The 21,681-nt window shown below is 39.0% G+C and overlaps 1 protein-coding gene across 6 annotated transcripts in view; it reads right to left on the minus strand.

Moving 5' to 3' along the window:
* Positions 1-641: 641 nt before the first annotated feature.
* SLC35F4 (solute carrier family 35 member F4) overlaps positions 642-21,681 on the minus strand; it is a 291,287-nt gene continuing 270,247 nt past the window's right edge. For 4 of the 6 annotated variants that reach the window (XM_025392277.1, XM_025392276.1, XM_025392278.1 and 1 more), the window contains exons 4-8: positions 17,799-18,018; positions 8,613-8,738; positions 6,491-6,683; positions 3,195-3,284; positions 642-1,096 (exon numbers count right to left, since the gene is read on the minus strand). In XM_025392277.1, coding sequence (XP_025248062.1) covers positions 855-1,096; positions 3,195-3,284; positions 6,491-6,683; positions 8,613-8,738; positions 17,799-18,018 — 871 coding nt within the window. In that variant the 3' untranslated portion in view covers positions 642-854. Of the gene's footprint in view, positions 1,097-3,194; positions 3,285-6,490; positions 6,684-8,612; positions 8,739-16,003; positions 16,092-17,024; positions 17,126-17,599; positions 18,019-21,681 lie in introns of all 6 variants that reach the window. The other 2 variants (XM_025392281.1, XM_025392282.1) reach the window with 2 other exon arrangements.

A 21,681-nucleotide genomic window follows, 5' to 3' on the forward strand; every position in this document is an offset into this window, starting at 1 on the left:
AGAAATAGAACCAAAAGAAAGTAGTGGGATTCAAGCAAAGAGAGAGTATTTAGGAAAAAGGAGTGGTCATCGTGTCAAATGTGTCAGAGGGCACAATAAGGTAAGGGTTGAAATATATCAATATGATTTTGCAAGAGAGAGGTTGATCATCGGGGAAAGCACTTCCAGAGAACTGATGAGGGCAGAAGGTGCATTGCAGTGGGCTGAAAAGTGAATGGGAGTTGAAGAAGTGAAAGCAAATATAAACAACTCTTTCAGGATAGCTCATTCCTGTCCATATCCACTGTGCCATTTTCAAATGTCCACCCCATAGTAAAGATATTTGTGAACTGTCTTATCCTCCAAACCATTCTAAGCTCATCAAAAGTACAAATGGGTATTCTATATTTTTATTCCTCATTGTTTCTACTGTGGGTTTTACATATAGAAAATGCTCTGTTTAAATCTGTAATACATTTCCCCGGCTTTCAAGTATGTATTATTTTCATGTGTTATTCTCTTAGACAACTTTTTTTGATTGAGTAGGAAGAACTCAGTTTCAGTTGAGAAAAAGATAAGTCCATAATTTAATTGACTCTTACAGTTTCAGGAAATTTTGTGAGTCAGGGGAGGGGAAATTTAAAAAAATCAGAAAACAGAACAAGGACAAATGTGTTTTAATAAAAAAAACTATTATGATTATTTACACCAATTCCTTGATAAGCATATAAATGTAAACTTTTATTGTTGGCATTATTTCACATATGATTTATCCAAATTCAGAGTTAATACTGTCATTTGAGTGTACAGGTAGTGAGAAAATTTTGTTATATTCACAGAATATACATACACGTGCATTCAAAATGTGTCCCTCTCTAAGCCAGTGGTATAGACACTGTCCCATTGGCTCTGCCTCTGCCTCGCAGGTGTACGCTGGGATCAGTTACATCATCCACATGCTCCTCACTCTTCTTTTCCTTCAGGCTGTTGATGAACCTCAGGGTGATTTCATCCCATTCTTCAGGCAACAGCATCAGCAGAAACCCAATGCAGATGATGATGGTAGCAGCCAGGCGGACAACATTGAATATCACCTCCTGCTTTAGGAGATCCACAGCTAGGAAAGAAAAATCAAGTCATGCATTGCATATGCCTGTTTCTAAGCTTTGAAAACAAGTCACCAAAGTCTATGTTACTTCTAGAGATTTCCAAGAGTCGTCTTTATTCTTCCAAGTTAGTGTTTCCTTTTTCCACATTGCTAGGTTTGCTTTCCATTGCTTGTCTCTAAATCATGCTTATCTTTCAAGGCTTAGCTCAAATTCCATGTAATCTGACTTACTTACCTCCCCAGTTTTCTCTCAGTACTTTTCCTCTGTACCCCTTTACCCGTCTCCAGTTTCATTGGACCATTGGAGATTTTTCAAATGAGCCAAACTTGTTAGTGTCTAAGACTTGTGCAGGCTGTTCTTTTAAAAATGTAATTAAGGTGAAATTCATGTAATATAAAATTAACCATTTTAAAGTGGACTTAGTGGCACTTAGTATATTCACAATATTATGCAGCCACCACCTCTCTCTGGCCCCCAAATATCTCCATCACTTCAAAATAAAAGCCAATACCGATTAACTCCTTAGCTTCTTACCCCCACTCCCCAGCCCTCAGCAACCACCAATGTACTTTTTTTTCCCCCTATAGGTTTGCCTATTCTAGTTATTTTATATAAATGGAGTAACATCCTCTGTCCTTTTGTGACTGGCTTCTTTCACTTAGCAAAATATTTTTGAGGTCGATCCATATTGCAGCATGTGTCAGCACCTCATTCTTTCTTATGGCTGAATAATATTTCATGCATCATAATTTGGTTATTCATTCAACTGCTGATGGACATTTAGGCTTCTCTACCATTTTGCTATTGGGAATAGGGCTACTATGAACATTTGTGTATGAGGATTTTAAAAATCTGTTTTCACTTTTCTGGGGTATGCAGTCAGCAGTGGAGTTGTTGGCCACACATGTGCTATTCTTTTTGCACGAGCTACCCTTCACTCCTCATATCTCACTTCATCCAGCTAAACCTCTCCTTAGATCTCTTCCCTTCGGCTTCTCGCAGGAAGCCTTTTGGATGCTCCTCCTACACACCCTTGCAGCATTCAGCACATACCTCTATTAAAGCAATTCTATGTTGTAATTACTCAATTTTTTTCTTTTTGTCTCCCTCTCAATGCTACATGGTCCTGAGGGCAGAGACTGTGCCTTATTCAGGACCTGTCACTAGTGTTAGGAAAGTTCCTGGTGTACACTAATTGCTCAGAAATTATTTGTCAGATGAATGAATGAACTTCCTTGACAACTCCACTCAGATATTTCTTTCCTCTGAATGTCTTATAGCCGCTGGAGTCTGTCTCACACAATTTGGCATTTAATAATAAATTACTTTGTAGAGTTCCAAGTTGTTTCATGTAGGTTGGCCTTCTTTTACAAATTCAGTCATAAACATCTTAAGAGAATAATAATGTAATTTTTTTTCTTTTTTGCAGTCCTGATCACATGACAAATGTTCAATAAACATTTGCTGATTGTCGTGGAGGACAGAAAAGTGGCTGCTCAAGACTTGAAATTATAAAATGTTAAAGTTAAAAGGACTATACAATCATCCAGATAATCCATTTGTATTTCTTGTTTCACTGGCAGGTTTCTCTAGAAATATTATCCTGGAAAAATAGCTTCTCTTGTCCCTGAGGTGAATAAAATTGTTTTTTCCTTATATCTATCCCAGAGGGCCACCTGCTCTGCCCCAGGAGAGCCTTCTGTGGCTCCCCATGGATTGTCTGAGGAGAAGCCAACCCCATGTACATCCTCTACACTTTCATTAGTGACGGTTACTTGAAAGTCCTATGCTGGGATGCCTTTTGTTTCCATAGGACTTTCTCTAAAAATACCACAAAATTAGGTTGTCAGGGAGATTACATGAAACCCAAATGATACATTTGGTATTTAATTCTAAAAGCACAACCAAGTAAAAACAGTGTTTTTTAGCTGCAAATTTTAAATCTGCTGCATAGCTATTCTGTTGTCTGCCACCTTCACGATATTTAAAAACATCTTCCCAGGCAAGAAACATAATTCACAATTTCTAGAAGGAACAACTCAGGACACAGAACAAACACAAACAAGAGACTTGTAGTGGCCAGGATCTGCACATGTCACATGGTACCTGCATTTCCAGGAACGCTGAGCACTGTCCCAATGGAGATTAGGATTGGGTATGTCAGCACCACCCCAACATTCACCAGGATGTTGAAGGCTGTAAAATAGAGGAGGAAATACAAGATAAAGGAGAAATAATATGCTGGACTTTTTTCTTCAAGTAAATGAATCAATGTCTTTGCTACATGTGCCTTTTAAACTGTCTATACCTTTGATCCTCTAATTTTGGAGATGGATGCATGTGTATTCTACCTGAATTAGTCATTTTTTTCTTTCCTCCTCTGCCACTCTGTTTAGCTGAATCTTGCCAATAGGCTGGCAAAAGGCATATGGAGCAAATACAAAGAGGTAAAATAATTGATTCACAGCACTGCTTATTGGCACTATAAAGGTAGGTTGGGGCCAGCCAGAGGTTAAAAGCAGGTGATTGATTGAAGATGGTACCTCATCTCTTTATTGCTATGCTATTTTGTGCCACATTCCTGGACATTAAATGGCTCCAGTGTTACTGCCTAAAGGAAGGTCTATCCAATGATAGCCTATGCTGTTTTATCCCCTCTCTCTGGAGGTCAGCATCATGTGGGCAAACAAGGGTGGGTTTAAATGTAATTCACTGAATTCCAGAGACTGTCTCCATATCCTGATTTGTGTACAGATAATCAGAGAGCAGATCCACAGAACCAACTGAAGGTGTAGCTTCATGCTCTTCAATGAATACCTTTTGGAACTCTTTGGTTAAATATAAAATTAGTTACAATAATCATTTATCCACTTTAAAACTTATCAAAAACACATTTTCAAAAAGAAAAAAATTATAAATTACAAAACATTATTCTAATAGAATCCACTCAAATGTTTGTTTCAGGGGATAGAGAGATGAGGGCTATCTCCATGACAATGAGGGAAGCATGTTGCCTATATCTCTGTAGAACCAAAAAAAGTTCTAGAACCATTCCAATTAGGATGATGTATGTTCTTCTATTGTCATCTGTAATTCCCGCTTTAGGCCCACTGGGTCACTTGTGCTTGATAGTTAGAAACAGTGAGTTTTACTTTTACACGACTTGGGCTCCTTTTTATTGTTCATACAATAGTAGTGGCAAGCAAGGCAGAGGGTCTTCCTAAGCTAATAACTGCTCCTCATTCCTGACAAAGCTGCAACATGAATGAATATTCCAGCACTTTGACACTCTCCTCAGACTGAGGGAGTCTGACATGGCAAATTCTTACAAATCAGGAATTTATGAAATACAGCACAGGCTCTGCTGAACTCCATAATATGGGGCCTAGCCTGAGTTTAAGTGCAATTCAGACATGCTAGGTGAATGGAGGAGGCTGACTTGCATTTGGGCTAACACATTTCCGGAAAGATAAGTCAACCTGAGAGGATTGAGGCAAAGTAAATGTAAGCAAACAAGAAACCATAACTACAGGAGATGTGGGGTAGTTCCGGATGCAGATTGATGTGTATCCCTCAGACCTGTGTCAGCCTAGCCTCAGCCAGATCATGTCTGATTTCTATGGAGAAAAGAGGGATGGCAATAAACACTTAGGAATAGGAGAACTGAAGACCGTAAGATCCTGGGGTGTGTAACAGCCAGGAGGGAGGCTATCTCCTCAATTGTCACAGCACAACTTTGGCACAGTGAGCTCTGCAGTGCACTGGGGTGGGCCTGGTGGAGCAGGTGCAGTGCTGCTTAGCACTGCAGCCAGTGGAGTGTGGAGCTCATACTGCTTGGTGGCGAATGCCAGTGTTTAGCTAGCACAGGTGGCATCCAGCCTCTGCAGGCTTGCTTAGGAGCATGTATTGGATATGCCAAGGAGTATATGTTGGTGGAGGGCTACTTTGCAGCAAGGTGGAAATCATGTGTGCAATGAGGAGGCTAAAGGTCATTAAAATTTTAATTAGGATTGTTCCCATTTATGTTGTTTTTGGCCAGAAAATAGGTGCTTTCAATGAGGATGTTTTGGTCTTACGGAAATATCGCTATTGATTTCTACTCAACTTAGCAGAGGTTATGAGAGGTGCTAACCACATAATTTTGGCGTCGAAAAGTAGAACTCAAGGGACCAACAATTAATATTTGATCCTTCTCTTGAGTGTTTTCTGTCTAAGACCTCCCCTGAGTCTGAGGGACTGAGCCAGCATAGAAAAAGATGACCCAATCAATACTCTTGCAGGGATGAAAATAAGAACATGTTGCTCCCAGGAACTGCAGTGCTGCTACTATTTCAAATTATATCACCTCAATAAAGAAGGTCAGTTGAGGGTTGATAGATGTTCTGCAGGCCGAGTATTGTGGGAAAACGAGGAGTGGGCAGAGGGAGTTGACCTCCGAGTGGCGTGTGGAAATGGGAGCGGCATGAAAAGGATTTGATTCTGAGTAAACAAACACCAAGTCATTGGGTTGTTGCTGTTTTTTGACTGCTTGGTGAGAGAAGAGCAACCTTGTTGTTTTACAGGCTCCTCTCACATCAAGTGACAACAGCAGCACAGCTTAAAAGTCGGATCCCGGAGCTCAGGTGAGGCAGCCAGCCTCAGAGTTATAGGAAGTTGGCAGTGAAGACATTACAAAGACTCCAGGTGATTTTTTCTTGGCCATTAACTAGGCACTGTCTACACAGCCAGGATCACCAAGCCCAGTGCATGCTGCTGTCTCTTTACTGGCAATGTCTTCCTATCACAAATCCATCCTCCATTCTCAGCCAGAGAATGGTTGGCGCAGATATGAGCCTATCACCAACCTGCTTAAAGATTATTAAGTGAACTTTAAATCCAAACACCTCAAAATGGCTTTCCAGGTTCTTCCCAACCTGCTTCCTTCTTAAATAGCATCTCCCTCCCTCCCTCCCTTCCTCCCTCCCTCCCTCCCTTCTTTCCTTCTGAACTCAGTGCTCCCACCAGTTTGAACCACTCTGAGTTCTTTGAATGCACCATCTACTCCCTAGCCTCTGCCCAGCACACCATGGCACACATGGAACATTATAATGTGATACAGTGCATTAGAAAGAATGAATGAGGCTGAAGAAGAAGAATGGATTGAAGGCCAGTGGTATACAGAGAGGCCTGGGCCTCCATTGCACACCTTAACTCATGGGAGGCATACTAGTTGGATAGCTTGAACCTAATCAACCAGCAGCTCGCAAAGAACCTTCTAAACATGACCAATGATGTTGAACAACATACGTTTGGGAACTAGAGCACAGAGTTACCCAAGGAAATAATCCTGTGATGATAATCTAACTAGCCAAAGAAAGATTGAGTGATATAGGGAATGGAAGGCAAAACCCAAGGCCACTTACCCAGCCACAGCCCTGCCATCCCACAGAGACAGCCCCACGGCAGAGCTGCAAAAGAGGACCAGTGCTCCACCTTGGTGAAATACAAGATGACTGGGGTGAAGGAGATGAAGATCAAATTGAAGAAACCCAAGGTGGAGACAAAGTGTGCGGCTTCCCCAAAGTTGGCACTTCCAAGAAACATTTTAAACAAGACCTGGAATGAGAAAGAAACTCTACAGCCACACAGAGGCTTAGCTAGAACAGAAAGGTAAGTCTTATGATTCTGTACTGTGAGCTAACTGGCCCAGAGTTTATTCTCCATTTCTTCTTGCCCTGACACCTTCACAGCACTAGATGGGCTGTTGAGATAAGGAATTAAAATACTCTATAGCCTTCATATGAAATTGCAAATGTCATAAAATGAATTTCTTATGGTGCTGAAAACTGCTGGGTACTGTCCATTGTGTTTAGTGCCACCATCAGTGATGGGTATCAGGCAAATGATAAATAAGAGTCCAGACAAGCCCAGAAAAATCTTCTAGGACTGACGGCCATTAATCCTTACCTTAAAGCATGGGATTTGTTTTATCCTTATTTTGATAGATACTGAAAAGTAAATTGGATGGAGAGACCCTGTCATTATGTTGAGAGAAATAATATTTATGCCTTGGATTTATACGCAATTTTCTTTGTGAGCTTAAAATGACTTCACAAATATGGTGCTTGTTCCCCAGATTAAGAAACAGTTTTTATATATTATAAACCTGTGTGCAGAGGAAGATGGCAAGGAGAAGCAAATAGCTAAGATAAAATCACACAACAGGTCAGGGAGAAAGCCAAGTGTAGAGTCCATATTTCTTAGCTTCTTAAGCCCACCACTCCCTATACTAATCCTGTAACAACATAGAGTGAGGCAGATCTCTTCTGCCTGGAATTATATTATGGTGCAGATATGATTTGGTACATGTCAGCAAATATTACCACTCTCAGAATGAATACATTCTGTAACCTGGTCAGGGGAAATCCCTCTGCAAGAGAGCCATTCTGGTCATAGAGCAACCCCAGGTACTGTTTCTAATTTCAACTGAACTAATTATTTTTTTCTGCTGAAAGACTTAATCAAAAGAATTTGAGCACGTGGTAGTCTTTGGTCACATCAGACATCTTCGTGAATCTCACTTGGGGAGCAAGTTAGACACTAATGGCCGTTGAGTGAACATTTGTCAAGCTTGTCACACAGAATCAATGGGCCAAGAAATGTCAATATGGAAATAGACTTCATGCCCTCTGAGCCACAGTGTTGGTTAATAATCAGAAAAGGCTTCCAGGAGGGATGAAAAGGGTATTTGCTGCCTTTCAAAGAGTGTTTTCTCATTGAAACACCAAGAGAGGTGAAATTGGAACAGTTCTTTAATACATCCAGAAAGTTGACTTTTAAAAGTAGAGCTTTGGGGAATAACCTTTTAGATCTGCTCTCTTAGTTCTCACTTCTGAAGTCAGGTGCAATGACTCTGAATAGAATTTTCTTTGATGACAGGGAACTCCAGTGGAGAAAAAAATGGTGGGTACATACAACTGACTTAGAGCATCCATCAGAGAAAAAAAGAGGTTCTTCATTTTGCTAGTAACATGAGCTCTTGTGGCATGGGGTTAATATGTGCCAAACAGCTCTCTAGTGATAGCTTATTTCTAACATCTCTTTTGAATTAAAATAATGACCATAGATAATTAAATTAAAGAAACATAGGGAGAGAAGATGACTTTCTAATGTTCCTGCTATAACTGCCTGCTAAATGAGGGATTAGGGCATAGCACATGGGCTTAGAAGTGGGCTAGTCCAGAGTTTAAGTCTTGGTTCTATCACTATTTGGCTGTATGATTTGAGGCAAGTTATTGAATCTTTCAAAGCCTCAGTTTCCTCACCTGGAAAGTGGAAATAAATATGTATGCCTCATAAGGTTGTATTAAAACAGGCAAAATTTTCAGGCAGGTACCCATCACATAACGAGTACTTAATTTACTTACTATCATTTCAACACATCTATTTTCTTTCTAATCAATGTTTTCATCTTACTTTCTTACTTTAGTACTCAAGTCTAAGTTATGAGTGACAGTTGCTTACAAAAGAAAATGCACAACATACCTTATATAATGCAGATGTAGAGGCTGAGCCCACTGCAAATGCCACTCCTACGATGGAATCAGCGTGGAAATTATCTGCATACGCCATCATGACAATGCCGGTAATTGCCATTATTGCAGCAACTATCTGTCAAATAGGATGCAAAGAAACAGAAAAGCAATGAAACAAAGAAACAGAAAAGCAATGATGCCTCTGGATCCTAGATCAGGCAATTCAAGACTTTATAAAACTGCTAAGTAATTCCTTAAACCTAATTACCTTTTGTACATCACTTTTTAAATGTAGGAAGGCTCAGTATTAGAAATAAATCAATATGTTCATGAGATATCCAGGCACAGAATATAAAAGCTGTTCACATTATAATTAATAGTAATTTTATTCTTTTTAATATATTTTTACTTTTTTAGGCCTAATAATTTCAATTTTTTAGCTCAAGCTTTCTAGAGATTAACATTTGTACTGCTGAAATAAATTTAATAGAAAGTCACTTCTAAGTGTTTTCATATCTTCTGTATTTCATCTATTCTTTTTCCTCCAATTTAGTATACATTTTAATCAGCTCCTTGGATCAATGTATGTTTCTGAAGCTCTCCATCTAATCAGGACCTGATTAGCGAGACATGATATTGATACAGCTAAGAGGCAAAATTTAGGCCAATGGGAAAAAAGAAAGAAAATAAATTCTCATAGAGATTTATAGAGGAGCAAGCTGAGTCTGCACTGTCGCTTGGAATGTCAAATGGAAGCCAGTACTTCCTTTTGTTCACATGAAAATTCATTTTTCAGAAAAAACACTGAAAGATAATTTCATTTAATTATTCTAGAGCATTAACTGCATGAAGTGAAATATTCATAATTCAACTGAAGTCATCATGGTTTACTGTAAATTGACATGATTCTTGCTATATTCAAAACAGGAGTCTACTCCCTTAGTGAAATGGTTTGTGTCATCTCTTTAATTATCTTGAACCAGTTCTACTGGAAAGCAGTTCAGAGCTACAGCAAACAGTAAAATAACGCTGGAACAGGTGACAATATGTCATTTCCTTGTGAAATGGTTTCACTGACTTTAAAATCCAGATGAAAATTTGTGAGAAATTTAAACCTACATGGTAATTAATTTTGTTAAGCTTCAGTTCTGAGTATTCCCAAGTAGAGAAATTCCCAAGTAAAGATAGCTTTTTCACATATGTGATTTTCGGGGGCCCTTTTGAACACTATTAGTGAATTATTTTTTATAACATGTAGATTTTTAACATGTAATTATTGACTCACTTGAGACCAGTGCAAAGTATGTTCCCAATGACATAGAATTCAGACGCTGCCAAAGCATGTCTTTTGTTAATGGTCACCAAAAACAAGGGCCCACTTGGTTTCAGAGTAGCTCCATATTAAAGTGTCCTTAATGAAAAACAGCAGGAGTACTTGAGAACAGACGTAGACATGTCAGCAGTGAAAAATCATCTTCATTAAACATTATCAGGAGGCTGCTTGATGGGAGGTGGTTTTCTTGCTGAGTGAATATCATATTCTCTAAAGCTGCCGGGTGTGTGTTCTGGTTAGATTCGTCCTTAAACTATAGGGAATAGAATTTAATACACACACCACAAGGTGTCGAGGAGATTTCCTAAACAAGAAGTAACAGACTCATCAATAAACACAGTGAGGGGGTTATCAAGACCTGGAAATTCTATGAGGGTTATCATTCTCCTTGATTTGGGGATTTGCAATAGTTCTTTGGGGGATCTGATTTCAGGGAAATAAAAAGGCACATTAGATATTGGCATATCCTGACTTGGTTTTGTGTTTAAATAATGTTCACTTGTTAGTGTTCATGAGCACAAATAGATTTCCTTCATAAGACTGAATTAGCAGGAGAATACATTTGAGTTAATACTTGTTTTCTTTTAGCTAAGTGTTGTATTTTCTTGGTCAAATAAACAAGTGGTTACTTCAAGACAAGACTAACAAAACAGTGTAAATCCTAACAAACTTTCACATGATGTGCTATTCTATATTTTAAATTATTAAAAGCATTCTGTAATACATAACACATGGGTTTAGGTAATTACACACTGTAGTATGTAATTCTGGATTTAGAAAATTGTGAAAACCAATTAAAAAACCCCAAAGCAAAAAACAAAATGCTGTCTAGAAAAGGACAGGCAGTTGGCATCATTATCCCCAACATATGACCACAGGTAGGAACTCTTCCTTTTCTGAGTTAGCCACTAGTAAAAATAGATATGCATAAACTTTCTATTATGTTTCCTCAAGATAGGAATTGAATGTGGGTAAAGATTACATAACTCTGTAGCAATTCAAAATTATAACCATAGTGAGTCTCTTAAAGATCTTCATTACTTGTTATATTCAAGTCCTTGTGAAAATATTAGCCTGGACCACTTAAATTGACATATCAATTACAGCAGTGTCTCTTTCAATTGCCTTCACAGAGAGAAGCATTTTTCACGTTAGGGGGCCAGACAATGCTGTTAAGTTCTGAAAGAATGAAAATCTGAGTATCTGAAATGTTAGAAAAATTCTCTATGATATGAACAGTAATTCATAAGTTATACAGTAGGTTCTTGGGGCAGGGTGCGGGTGGAGGGTGTAGTGGGAATAGATAAATTATTTGCCACATTTTAATTTAAATTTCATAAATATCTGATAGGTCAAATTCTCTATGGCTATATTTTAAGAAATTTTAAATATATTTCTTATCTATATGGTTGTAAGTGAAGGAAGAGATCTCAGCTAATCTTGAAAATGAGGAAAAGTTGTGGAGTGGTTGTTAAACCACTGGTTTAACTTTAGAGAGTAAATACTCTTCAGATGTCCGGAGAACAAATATCCTAAGCACGTGTCAGTCACACGCATTTTCAGAATCCATCAGTCATCAAAGAGGGATTAATAATCTTTTCTTCTCAACAGAAAAACACAAAATGACTCTTCTTGGCCTCAGCTTTCTGGAAATGTGTCTGCAGGAAGCCAGCGCCTAAAAATGCTCATATGTGTTCATTAACATGATGACAACCACTGAAGTGCTCCTGGGACACATTAACATCCATAAGAGGAATTCTGCTGAAAATACACCATCTAGTGGTGCCACCTGCTTGGCTTCTGAAAAATGTGGGTCTCTTGACAATCTATTCCGGTTCCAGCCTCTTAACCAAGCAGAAGTGTCTAAATAAGATGTAAAACTAGGCCAGGCACAGTGGCTCATGCCTGTAATCCCAGAACTTTGGGAGGCCCAGGTGGGTGGATCACATGAGGTCAGGAGTTTGAGACCAGCCTGGCCAACATGGCGAGACCCCGTCTCTACTAAAAATACAAAAATTAGTCATGCTTTGTTGGCACATGCCTGTAATACCAGCTACTCAGGAGGTTGAGGCAGGAGAATCGCTTGAATCTTGGAGGTGAGGGTTGCAGTGAGCTGAGATCACATCACTGCACTCCAGCCTGGGCAACAGAATGAGACCCTGTCTCAAACAAAAAAGATGGGGGGGCGGGGGAAAAAACCCTTACCATTACCATTATCTGAACCTGGCTTAGGTTAGAATGTTAGTAACCATAGTGACCATAAAACTGCCAGCTCCTCCATTTAAAATTTTTAAACCTCTCTGCCCTTACACATTGTGGTGTGCCCACCTGGGGTGAGTCATTGAAGGAAGAGGATTTATTTAGCCCATTATCTCAGCATGCCAGTTGAGTGGCATGGCCTCCTGAGCCACCTATCTTCCTCTGCATGCTGGGGCCCTCAGAGAGCTCTCTGCACCAATTTTCAGAGCCAATCAGAGGGGATCTGTGTGGTCATTTGAGCCTGTTCCTAAAGCCCAAAGAGGGCTTTACCAGTGGACATTTGGTGATCTCACTGTACTAAATGCCACCTGTGACCCTGCATGGAGGTTGTTTCTTTTATCTTTCAAATAATTAGTTTGTACAGATAAAGCCTAAAGAAATACCTGGTTTTGGCTGTTTTTGTTTTCTTCTATATTTTTTTCTTTTTCTCTTTTGGCTCAGGCCATCAAAAGCCCACAAAGGTTTGGTCCTTCTCTGCATCTCCAAGAGGGTTTATCAACCTTATCCCATTCACTATGGTTCCCATTCACAGATGGTTTTCACAATTCTTATTTGCATAACAGTACCAGCTCCTTCAGGGTCCAAGGCATTGGATGAACCTTTAGTTGCTTCTCTTCCTACAGTGTTCCTTTAAGATTTTAAAGGTCAAAATGAGTAATTATAATCCAAACATGTTTCCTTACTTTGCCTTGAGGCTAGTTCCGTTTCTTGAAGCTAGGTGCGTATGAAGCAGCTGGTTCACAAATCAACCCTTGAATTCCAAAGCCTACAGCAGCCCTAAAAATGCAGATCTCAGACCACACTGCTGGCAGCTGCTGTACTCAAGTTGAAAACTAAAGGTCAGTAGTTGAGGTTGGGACACACGTTAATAGTTTGACCGATGAGAAACAGGCTGATGATTATCTCTCTGGGTAAATTTAGATAGAGTTGATTTTCAAGGAACTATGGCTATACAGAATCCTTAAACTTCTGCATATGTTATATTTAAGGTTCTATGAAAAACTGTCTTTTTAACTCAGATTCTATTAAACTGAACAAGTGCTGAAGTGTGAAAAATAAGAGGTGTGGCAATCTATAGCTGTCCAGATGCTGTATGTGAGACGGGCAGTGGGGGTATCTTGGATAGCAGCACACCCAAGGGATGCTGGCCCTCTGAACTCTCCCTCTCCCTACACGCGTGGATTTTTATATGAATAAAATCCATTTGAAAATGATCTCAAAGGGAGACCTGGATGTCAAAGATGTAAAGAAATCCTGTGAGGAAAGAGTGAAGGATATATGTGGAGGGTAGACACATTGACTGCACCTTGTTGAAGGGGTTACAGATTCCTTGTGGGTGTAAAATCAGACAGCCAGCACAACCCAGCTGTCTCCTCTCTTGGCTGTATTCATAAGTCATTGTCCTGCCAAGAGAGGGATAAGAGGGAGGATGACTCCCACTGTCCATCCTCCACTGCCTCTTCTAGGAAGCATGGGAGTTCTGGGTAGAGAATTCTGCGTTGCACATGAATCAAGAGTAACCAAAGGCAAGATGGAAACAAATTGTCAAGTTATGTGTCATCCTAATTCTTATCTTAATATCAGCATAAATCAGTAGCAGCTCAGCTCTCATGTACTGTTTTAGAGCATTCTGGGGCCCAATTTGAATTCAAAGAAGTACCTGCTATACAATGAAAGATTCAGTTTAACTGATGTACTTCAGTCAGTTTTTGGTAGATCCTGGAAAGTCTTTGAAACAGCCATAGTTTGGGAAGCTAACTGCACAGGGACCCAAATATGGCTGGAAAATATGTGGCTCCCAACCCAGAGGGACACTAATTCATTTCATAATCTGCTAAGACAGTTGGAATCTGCTGAACCATCCACCAACCACCAATATTCTCCATATCTTCAAGGAAATTGGAAAATGTAAGAAAAATTTGAATGACTAATATAAAAAAAATAAGAGAGGGACAAAATCTGAAAGACAGTTTCTACCATTGTAGTCTGGCATCTTCTTTTCATTGGTGTAAAACAGATACCAACAGCAGAGAAGAAAGCTACCAGCCAGTGGCACATTCCCCTTGGAAAGAACCTTTTTTTTTTTTTTTTCTTTTTTTTTTTTAAGGTGGGTTCTCTGGTTCTTATGAATTTAAGAACTCTAGCTAAACATAAGGTCTGAGAGACAGGAAAACACCTATTTTCAAAGCTGCAAGAGCTGGATTATCACTTTCTAACATTTTTGCAATCAAAAAATTATCTTTTAAAGAAGTTTACTAATTTTCATGGGATGATCACAGATTAGCTGCAAGCAATTACTCATGAAAGGGCTTTTAAACAAACCATAGATTACCAATAAATTGGCTGAAATGACTTCATACTAAATGTAAAACAGATTACCTTTCTATCTATAATTCAGTGTTCAAAAGAAAATATTAGCAAGTTATTCATAATATGTAATTCATTTTTATGTGAGCATCAGTAATTCTGGCCTACTGGTGGTCCAGATAAACCCACATTTATGATGTTGTAACTTCAAGTGTCTTTTCATGGTGTTCTTTTTACAAAAAAAAAAATTAGAAGTAGGGAAGGTCATAGCTTCTCATTTTAAATGTGCTCATTCCTGGGGCTAAGCATATGAGAATTATAATCCAACAAACATCTGTTTCTAAACTACTGATGCTTTAGCATGAACCAGAAATATAAATTTTAATCTGATGACTGAAAGCATCCCTTTAACTGTTTTATTTATTTATTTATTTTTTTGAGTAGTCCAGTGGGATGACATCTGGAGGAGCTATGCTTTATATTATTTATAGATGTGGACAGTAAGAGCCACATTTATGTTGTCAGTGCTGTTTGCCCTCCTTTAATTTCTCAAATGACCTAATTATATGTGTTCTCAATATGTCTTGGGATGAAAATAATTGCTGATACTCTCAAAGGCAAAATGCTGAATACGTTTCTGTGCTTCTCACATTCCATGGCCTGACTGTGGGCATCATTAAAGTTACACTTTACCATTCTTCTGGAACGTGGCATTGAACATGTCCTAATGTCTCACAGTGAGAAGTGAAACACTTCCTCTTACTTACAAAGAAAAATATCTGATGTTTTACAGGATGCCTGACACTAATGCTTACTATTCTGCTATCTCTGATGTCTTCACTTATGGATATATTCATTAACAAGTACTTATTAACTATTTAACATTTCTTCTACTGAGTGTTATTAATTACAGATGCTGTATTAGTTTCCTAAGTCTGCTGTAACAAATTACCACAAACTTGGTGACTTAAAACAACAGAAATTTATTCTCTCACGGTTCTGGAGACCAGAAGTTCAAAATACAGCTGGGACCAAAGGCATCTCTAGGGAAGGATACAGTCCTTGCTTCTTCCAGGGTTCTCGTGAGTGTCCTGGCATTCCTGGCTGGTGACCACATCACTCCAGTCTCTGTGTCTCTGATCACATCGCTGCAGCCTCCTCTTCTGTGTGTGTCTCTTTTGTGAGTCTCTCATAAGGACACTTGTTATTGGATTTAGATCCTACTCTGATAATCCAAGATGATGTCCCCTTTTCAAGATCCTTAAGTTAATAATATCTGCAAAGACCCTTTATCCAAATAAGGTCACAGTGACAGATTTGGGAGATTAAGATGTGGACAGATCTTTTTTGGAGTCACCACGCAACCCACTGCAGATGGCAAATTTAAACTGGCCATGGTTGGTAGCCTCTAGGCAGATTTTTGATTTTTAAAATCTGCTATTTAAAGATAAGTTATATAGTTGTTTTCTTTTTCTCTAAAATACCTCAAATAAACACTGTACCTTTTTGGATGTAACCTCTTGCATCAGTGAGGTCCATGGTTAAATGTGTTCATTCACTCTAATACAGTGGATTTTATTGCTGGTAAATCTAGTGGAGAAAACATGGATTTAATGTTGGTGTTTGCATGCCACTAAAAGAACAGAAGAGCCTCCAAATCTCTCTTCTCCCCTCTTCTGACAAGACTCTCCAGGTTCTTATGGGTGATCCATGGTCCATGGTAGTGAAAGACAGTGAAAAGAAACATCTCAGAAGTATGAATTCATTTACTATATCCTCAAGTATCAATTGAGCCCCTACTTTGTGTCCTGCAATATTCTAGACATTGGAAAGAGAGACAGCTGACTTCCTAGGGGATGACCTATGTTGATACATAGGGCGGCTCCGTGCTTGGAAGGTCCCCACCCTTGGTTTAATGCTCTGTTGTTATCTTAAAATTAATAGTTTTTAACAGGGCCCCTGCATTTTCATTTTGCACTGGGCCCCATGGATTATGTAGCACATCTTGAAAAGAACAGTGGACAATATAGGAAAGCTTCCAGCTCTCAAGGGCTTGTCAGGGTATCTGATGGTAGACAGCCAGCACCAGTGCCCCAGGTATAAATATGTGATGCTGAGCCCTTTGGGGTCAAATCTAAGGTAAGACAGTAAATAACGTAGTATCACATTTGGATATATTGTAATGGTACCATGGACTGACTCACAGTTTCTGATTTTGTCTTCTATCAAAGCTTTCTACTTATTATTAATATCAAGCTTCACTTCTAAATTTCAGAGCAGCATCTCCCAAGATACAATCAGAATTGTCTAACTTTTTAAAAATGTTTTTTAAGAAAAGCTTTCAGGGTTAATGACCATCATAAACCCTCTCTCTAATATAGACATTAGTTTCAGCATTTGGGAGGGGGAAAGGACCTTGGAATCATTGCCAATAAGAGCAATGTTTTGATAACAAAATGTTTCAAATTATATCTTGGACATCTCAGAGAAGATAAGGTGTGTAATACTGATGTTCATTTGTACCTCCTTCTAAAGAAGTGTTGTCTCAATATTTTCATCATAGTGGCATGCCGGATTATATGAATGAGATTTGCCTCCTTAAGTCTTCAAGGCTTCCAAGCAATCTATTTTTAACATAGAACAAGCATATAAATATATATGTTTTTAATCCATATTACTCCTGAAAGGAATAAACTCAGAACTGAAGTTGTTGGTGGAAGTTTAATGCAGTTCAACTAAGGATTTGTATCCAAAAGAAGTTGTTGCTTGTACTTCCATTTCTGCATTAGTCACACTAGATATATAGTCACTTTTAACAGCATTGTGCCATTACCAGTGACTTTAATTATTGTTTGGTAATCTTATCTACTTACACCGATATTAATTAAATCCATCCGGTGGGGGGAATGGGGGTCATCTCAACATACGTTGATTGAAAACTGCAAACCGTAATCTATATAGTGGCTAATTTTCTCAGACCCTTCATTCCTGAGGACAGAAGGAGTTGATCACACCATTAATTCTAAAAATTGATTCTAAAATAGGAACTTGTTTTCTCTGCCTGTTTTAGTGCCTCCTGTTGGAATCAGCTCACTAACCAGTAGAAACAAACTGTTTATCCTTCCATGATGTTGTAACTGCCTGGGCTTTCTAATGCGTCTTCAGATTTCAGTTTGTACTCAGAACAAGTGAGAAAAGTTTTACAGAAACTCCACGAAACAAAGCAGACAGGCTCTCCTGAAGCCAGGGATTTATGCTAAAGGCAGGCATCACACATTGAATCAAGTATGCCATTACCCTCACTCCCATGAACCTGTCTTTCAGCACAATCCACGACAGCAAGAAGACAAAGGCTTTGTTACAACAGAACAGAGCGGAGACATCAGTGGCCGTCAGCTTCTTTAAAGCCAGTAAATAAAGGTAATTAGTCAAAGTCCATAGAATAGAAAAGGGAGCAGTTCTTTTAAGAAAGAGCTTCAACGTCAGACCATCTTCACCAAAAATCCGACTGCATTCCCTAGGAAAGAAAACAGAAATTAATATCCAGGTACTGATGGTGACACCTCTTGTCTTATCTGACTCATCGCAGCCATTTTCAGGTAAGAGCACAAACACTCAATACCCATCCTTAAACCCAGTTCTGAAATCTGCAGGCTTCAGGGAGTGTATGAGGTTCCTTGGAAAACAGCCCACATGTGCCCAAGCACAGAGCTAGGCTCTCTTCTCCGAGATATTCTCTGGAGGTGGCCTGAAAAGCCATTCTGTCGTTTTTGAGCATTCTCAGAAGAGCCTGGAGAAATACAGAAATGGGTAGTTGCTGAAATCACTAGCTACTGGAAGAGGGAGAAGATTCTTTCCCAGTGGGCAAACGAGAGAGGGTCAAGGCTGCTACTGCTCTGTGAACAGGCTACAGACAACTCCTAGAACCTGGAGGGAAAGGGACTGTCATACGTCTGTGCGGCACACATGTCTTTGGGTTTTATTTCTAAGACACTACGCCTCTTTCTAATATATCTGCCCAATTGACTAATTTTTTTCTTGCTAGCATTTTTAAGGCTGAAAAATGAAGAAAGGCTCTGTGATAACTCCCACATGATAAAAACTAAATAGAAAACTCAGGTTGTACTTAGATACAAACATTTGGCCCTTTTGTGGAGAAATTGTCTGAATTCAGTGTCAGAAAATGGTCACTTCAATTGTTAAATCTTCTATTTGATTTTCAATTAAGTTGGCTACATCATTTAGCCCCAGGGGCTATTTTTTTCCTTTATGTCCTAGGCCTAAACATGATTTTTTTTTTCTCCCCCTAGGTCTGGCTCTGTTACCCAGGCTGGAATGCAGTGGCGTGATCTTGGTTCACTGCAACCTCCGCCTCCCAGACTCAAGCCATCCTCACACCTCCGCCTCCTGAGTAGCTGGGACCACAGGCACGCACCACCATGCCAGGCTAGTTTTTGAAAATTTTTTGTAGAGACAGGACTTCACGCTGTTGCCCAGGCTGGTCTCAAACTCATAAGCTCAGGTGATCTGCTTACCTTGGCCTCCCAAAGTGTCAGGATTACAGGCAAGAGCCACCGCACCTGGCTTTGAGGGGCCATTTTAATAAAAATGTTCAAGCTAGTCATACAAACAGGTAGTAATGGAAGGGACACAATGACTGCGCCTATATGACGGTGGACTGAAAACAGACTTACTACTGGGAGAATTTTACTTAATTTTTTTCCACTCAATTGTTCACGAACATTCAAGCATTTATGGGGCAACTGTCAGGCATTGTATTTTCATGAGTAGTATAAGTAATCTTGTTCAAAGCAACACATTATTAATATATGCATATGTTTATAATGAAATCTACTTACAGGACTCTAGTACTGGTACTCTAGTTTCTTTTCCAGTTTTAAGTGAAATTAGTGTGCCTCAAAGTATTGCAAATCAAAGTAAATTCTAGCCAATGTTTGCCTCACATGAACATTCACATGAATGATGTAATCCCAAAAAAAGACCATGTAGAGAGGAGGAGTGATAAAGAATTTAGGCACAGGGAGTACAGCCTTAAAGATTAAGTTTCATAGTAAATGTGACTTTCAACTGGATGAGAATGTTGGGAGTTGCCAGGTCAGCAGTTGCAGGAAGGTTAAAGACATGTGCTGCACACACAGAAACTTGTATTGAAATTTGTTTACTTTCATGTAGGAGACTACCAAAAAGGAAGAATTTTTGTAAAATGAAAGTAAGATTTCCCAAAGATAAATTTTAACTTTAAAGAGACAGAACTTCAAAGAAGAGATTAAATAACCTAAAGCCTTCTGCAGAGTAAACAGAAATTACACGCGCTCACATACACACAAAAGTGAACAGTGTCTCTGGAGCCCCACAGCCAATGGGATAGTCTGAATTAGCACCATACATAGAACCAGAGGAAGTTTTCATAGAGCATCCTGGGCACAAAGTTCATATTCTATACTTATAAGGTGATCTGCTCCATGAGAAATCTGCCGTGTAGAGCTGGAGTTGAGAGTCGTGGGTTTATCCTATCATTTAGAACCACTGATTGACTTTTAAAATATGAACACATTTATTAAGAACCACCATAACAAGACCCATTCCTGATTAAAGGATTTCTTTTTCTTATCACTGGCTCTAGCCAGCGATTGTTCTTTAACCAAGAGCCGACCATCATGCTGGGAGGAGTGCTCCTAAGCAAAGATTTTGGACACAGGGAAGACCAACAGATGTGTACTCCAGACAGGCAGAGCCTGACCAGCAAAGCAGCTGGGAAGATGCTGCTGCCAGGCGGAGACTGTTCTTACCTGGCTCATCTTGTCTCCCAGGTGTTCATTCCCTCATTGTTCCCCTTTCCTTCCCCTTCTCTCATAGCCAACCTTCTCCCCTTTGTCACAGTTGTTGTAGACATTAAAAATGCTCTCCATCCAAATGCCAGGTCACTTGTGTAAAATCTCATACTATTTAAGCATTAAACTCTAAGAAACATGAAAACTAAAAAAAATATGGATTTTTATGGAGAAGCAAATAAACAGTGGGTTTCTCTTTGGGATGATGAGATCAGACTTTCTGGGCAAGTGGCATTGACAGGTGGTATAGCTTGAAATGAAGCATAGAAGTTAGAGGACACTAATAATTTAGTTATGCTTATTATTAAAACAGCAGCCACTAGTTATGGAACCCTTTCTATATGTTAAATAGCATCTTAAGCACATTTTATAGGTGCCTGACATAGGCAAATATCTTTGCTCTAGTTTAATGCTTTCTAAAGAATTTTTCCCCTAAGAAAACATCCTTGTTAATAATATGCTATACAATTTTTTCTTCCTAAATTTCAAATTCACCTGAGGCAACTGAATTCTTCTGTAGTATATAAATGATTATCAAAAACTACTTCTAAATAGTCCTCACCATCTAGATTTGATACTTTATTGAAAATTATTTTGATGTTACTGACAAGAAAAAAAAAACTGGAAATGCTTTCATACCATTCTAGAGAAAATAGTCAGAGGTTCTGCTGTTATGGGACAAATCCTATTTCCAGTCTTATACACTAACTGTTCTCCCCTTGTTCAGTCATGAGAGCTTTGGGAATGACTTCTTGGCAGATGGTATTAATGAGTCTACAGGGAAAAAAAGATCAAGGATCTAAGAATTGTCTGACAATTTTACCTCTCATATGGAGGAGGCCACTGGAGAATATTCCCTTCAAAGATAGTGTTTTCTGCCTGACAATAAAAGCCCGTTGATTCTATTTCAGAAATGGTCAACTTCACTCTACCATTGCACTATAGGTAGAGTGCTAAATCAGATTTTACTAAGTTCAGAGTTAGTCTGACATGAGAGATGTGAAAAAGATAGTTCATTCCCAAACATTTCTGCTAGCAGCAGTCTCTTGTTTTAAATCAGTTATCTTAAATCAAACTGACTTAGCTTGCTTTGAGGTATTCTTGAGGTACTTCTTTTTATACAAAACTTTTGTTGTTTTAAATCAATGTGTTTGTCTAAACCATGGAAGCATTCAAGTAGAATGCACATACTGTATAGGTGCACATAGGTATCTTCAAACAGGGACAATTGTAGTCTGATAATCACATTCCCCCATAATCAAATATTGTTAAAAAATTTTACAATGCAAGATCATGTCTACTTTGATGAGAATCAAATACAAAATATC

Source organism: Theropithecus gelada, chromosome 7b (assembly GCF_003255815.1).
Source record: "Theropithecus gelada isolate Dixy chromosome 7b, Tgel_1.0, whole genome shotgun sequence".
NCBI classification, from domain to species: Eukaryota; Metazoa; Chordata; class Mammalia; order Primates; family Cercopithecidae; genus Theropithecus; species Theropithecus gelada.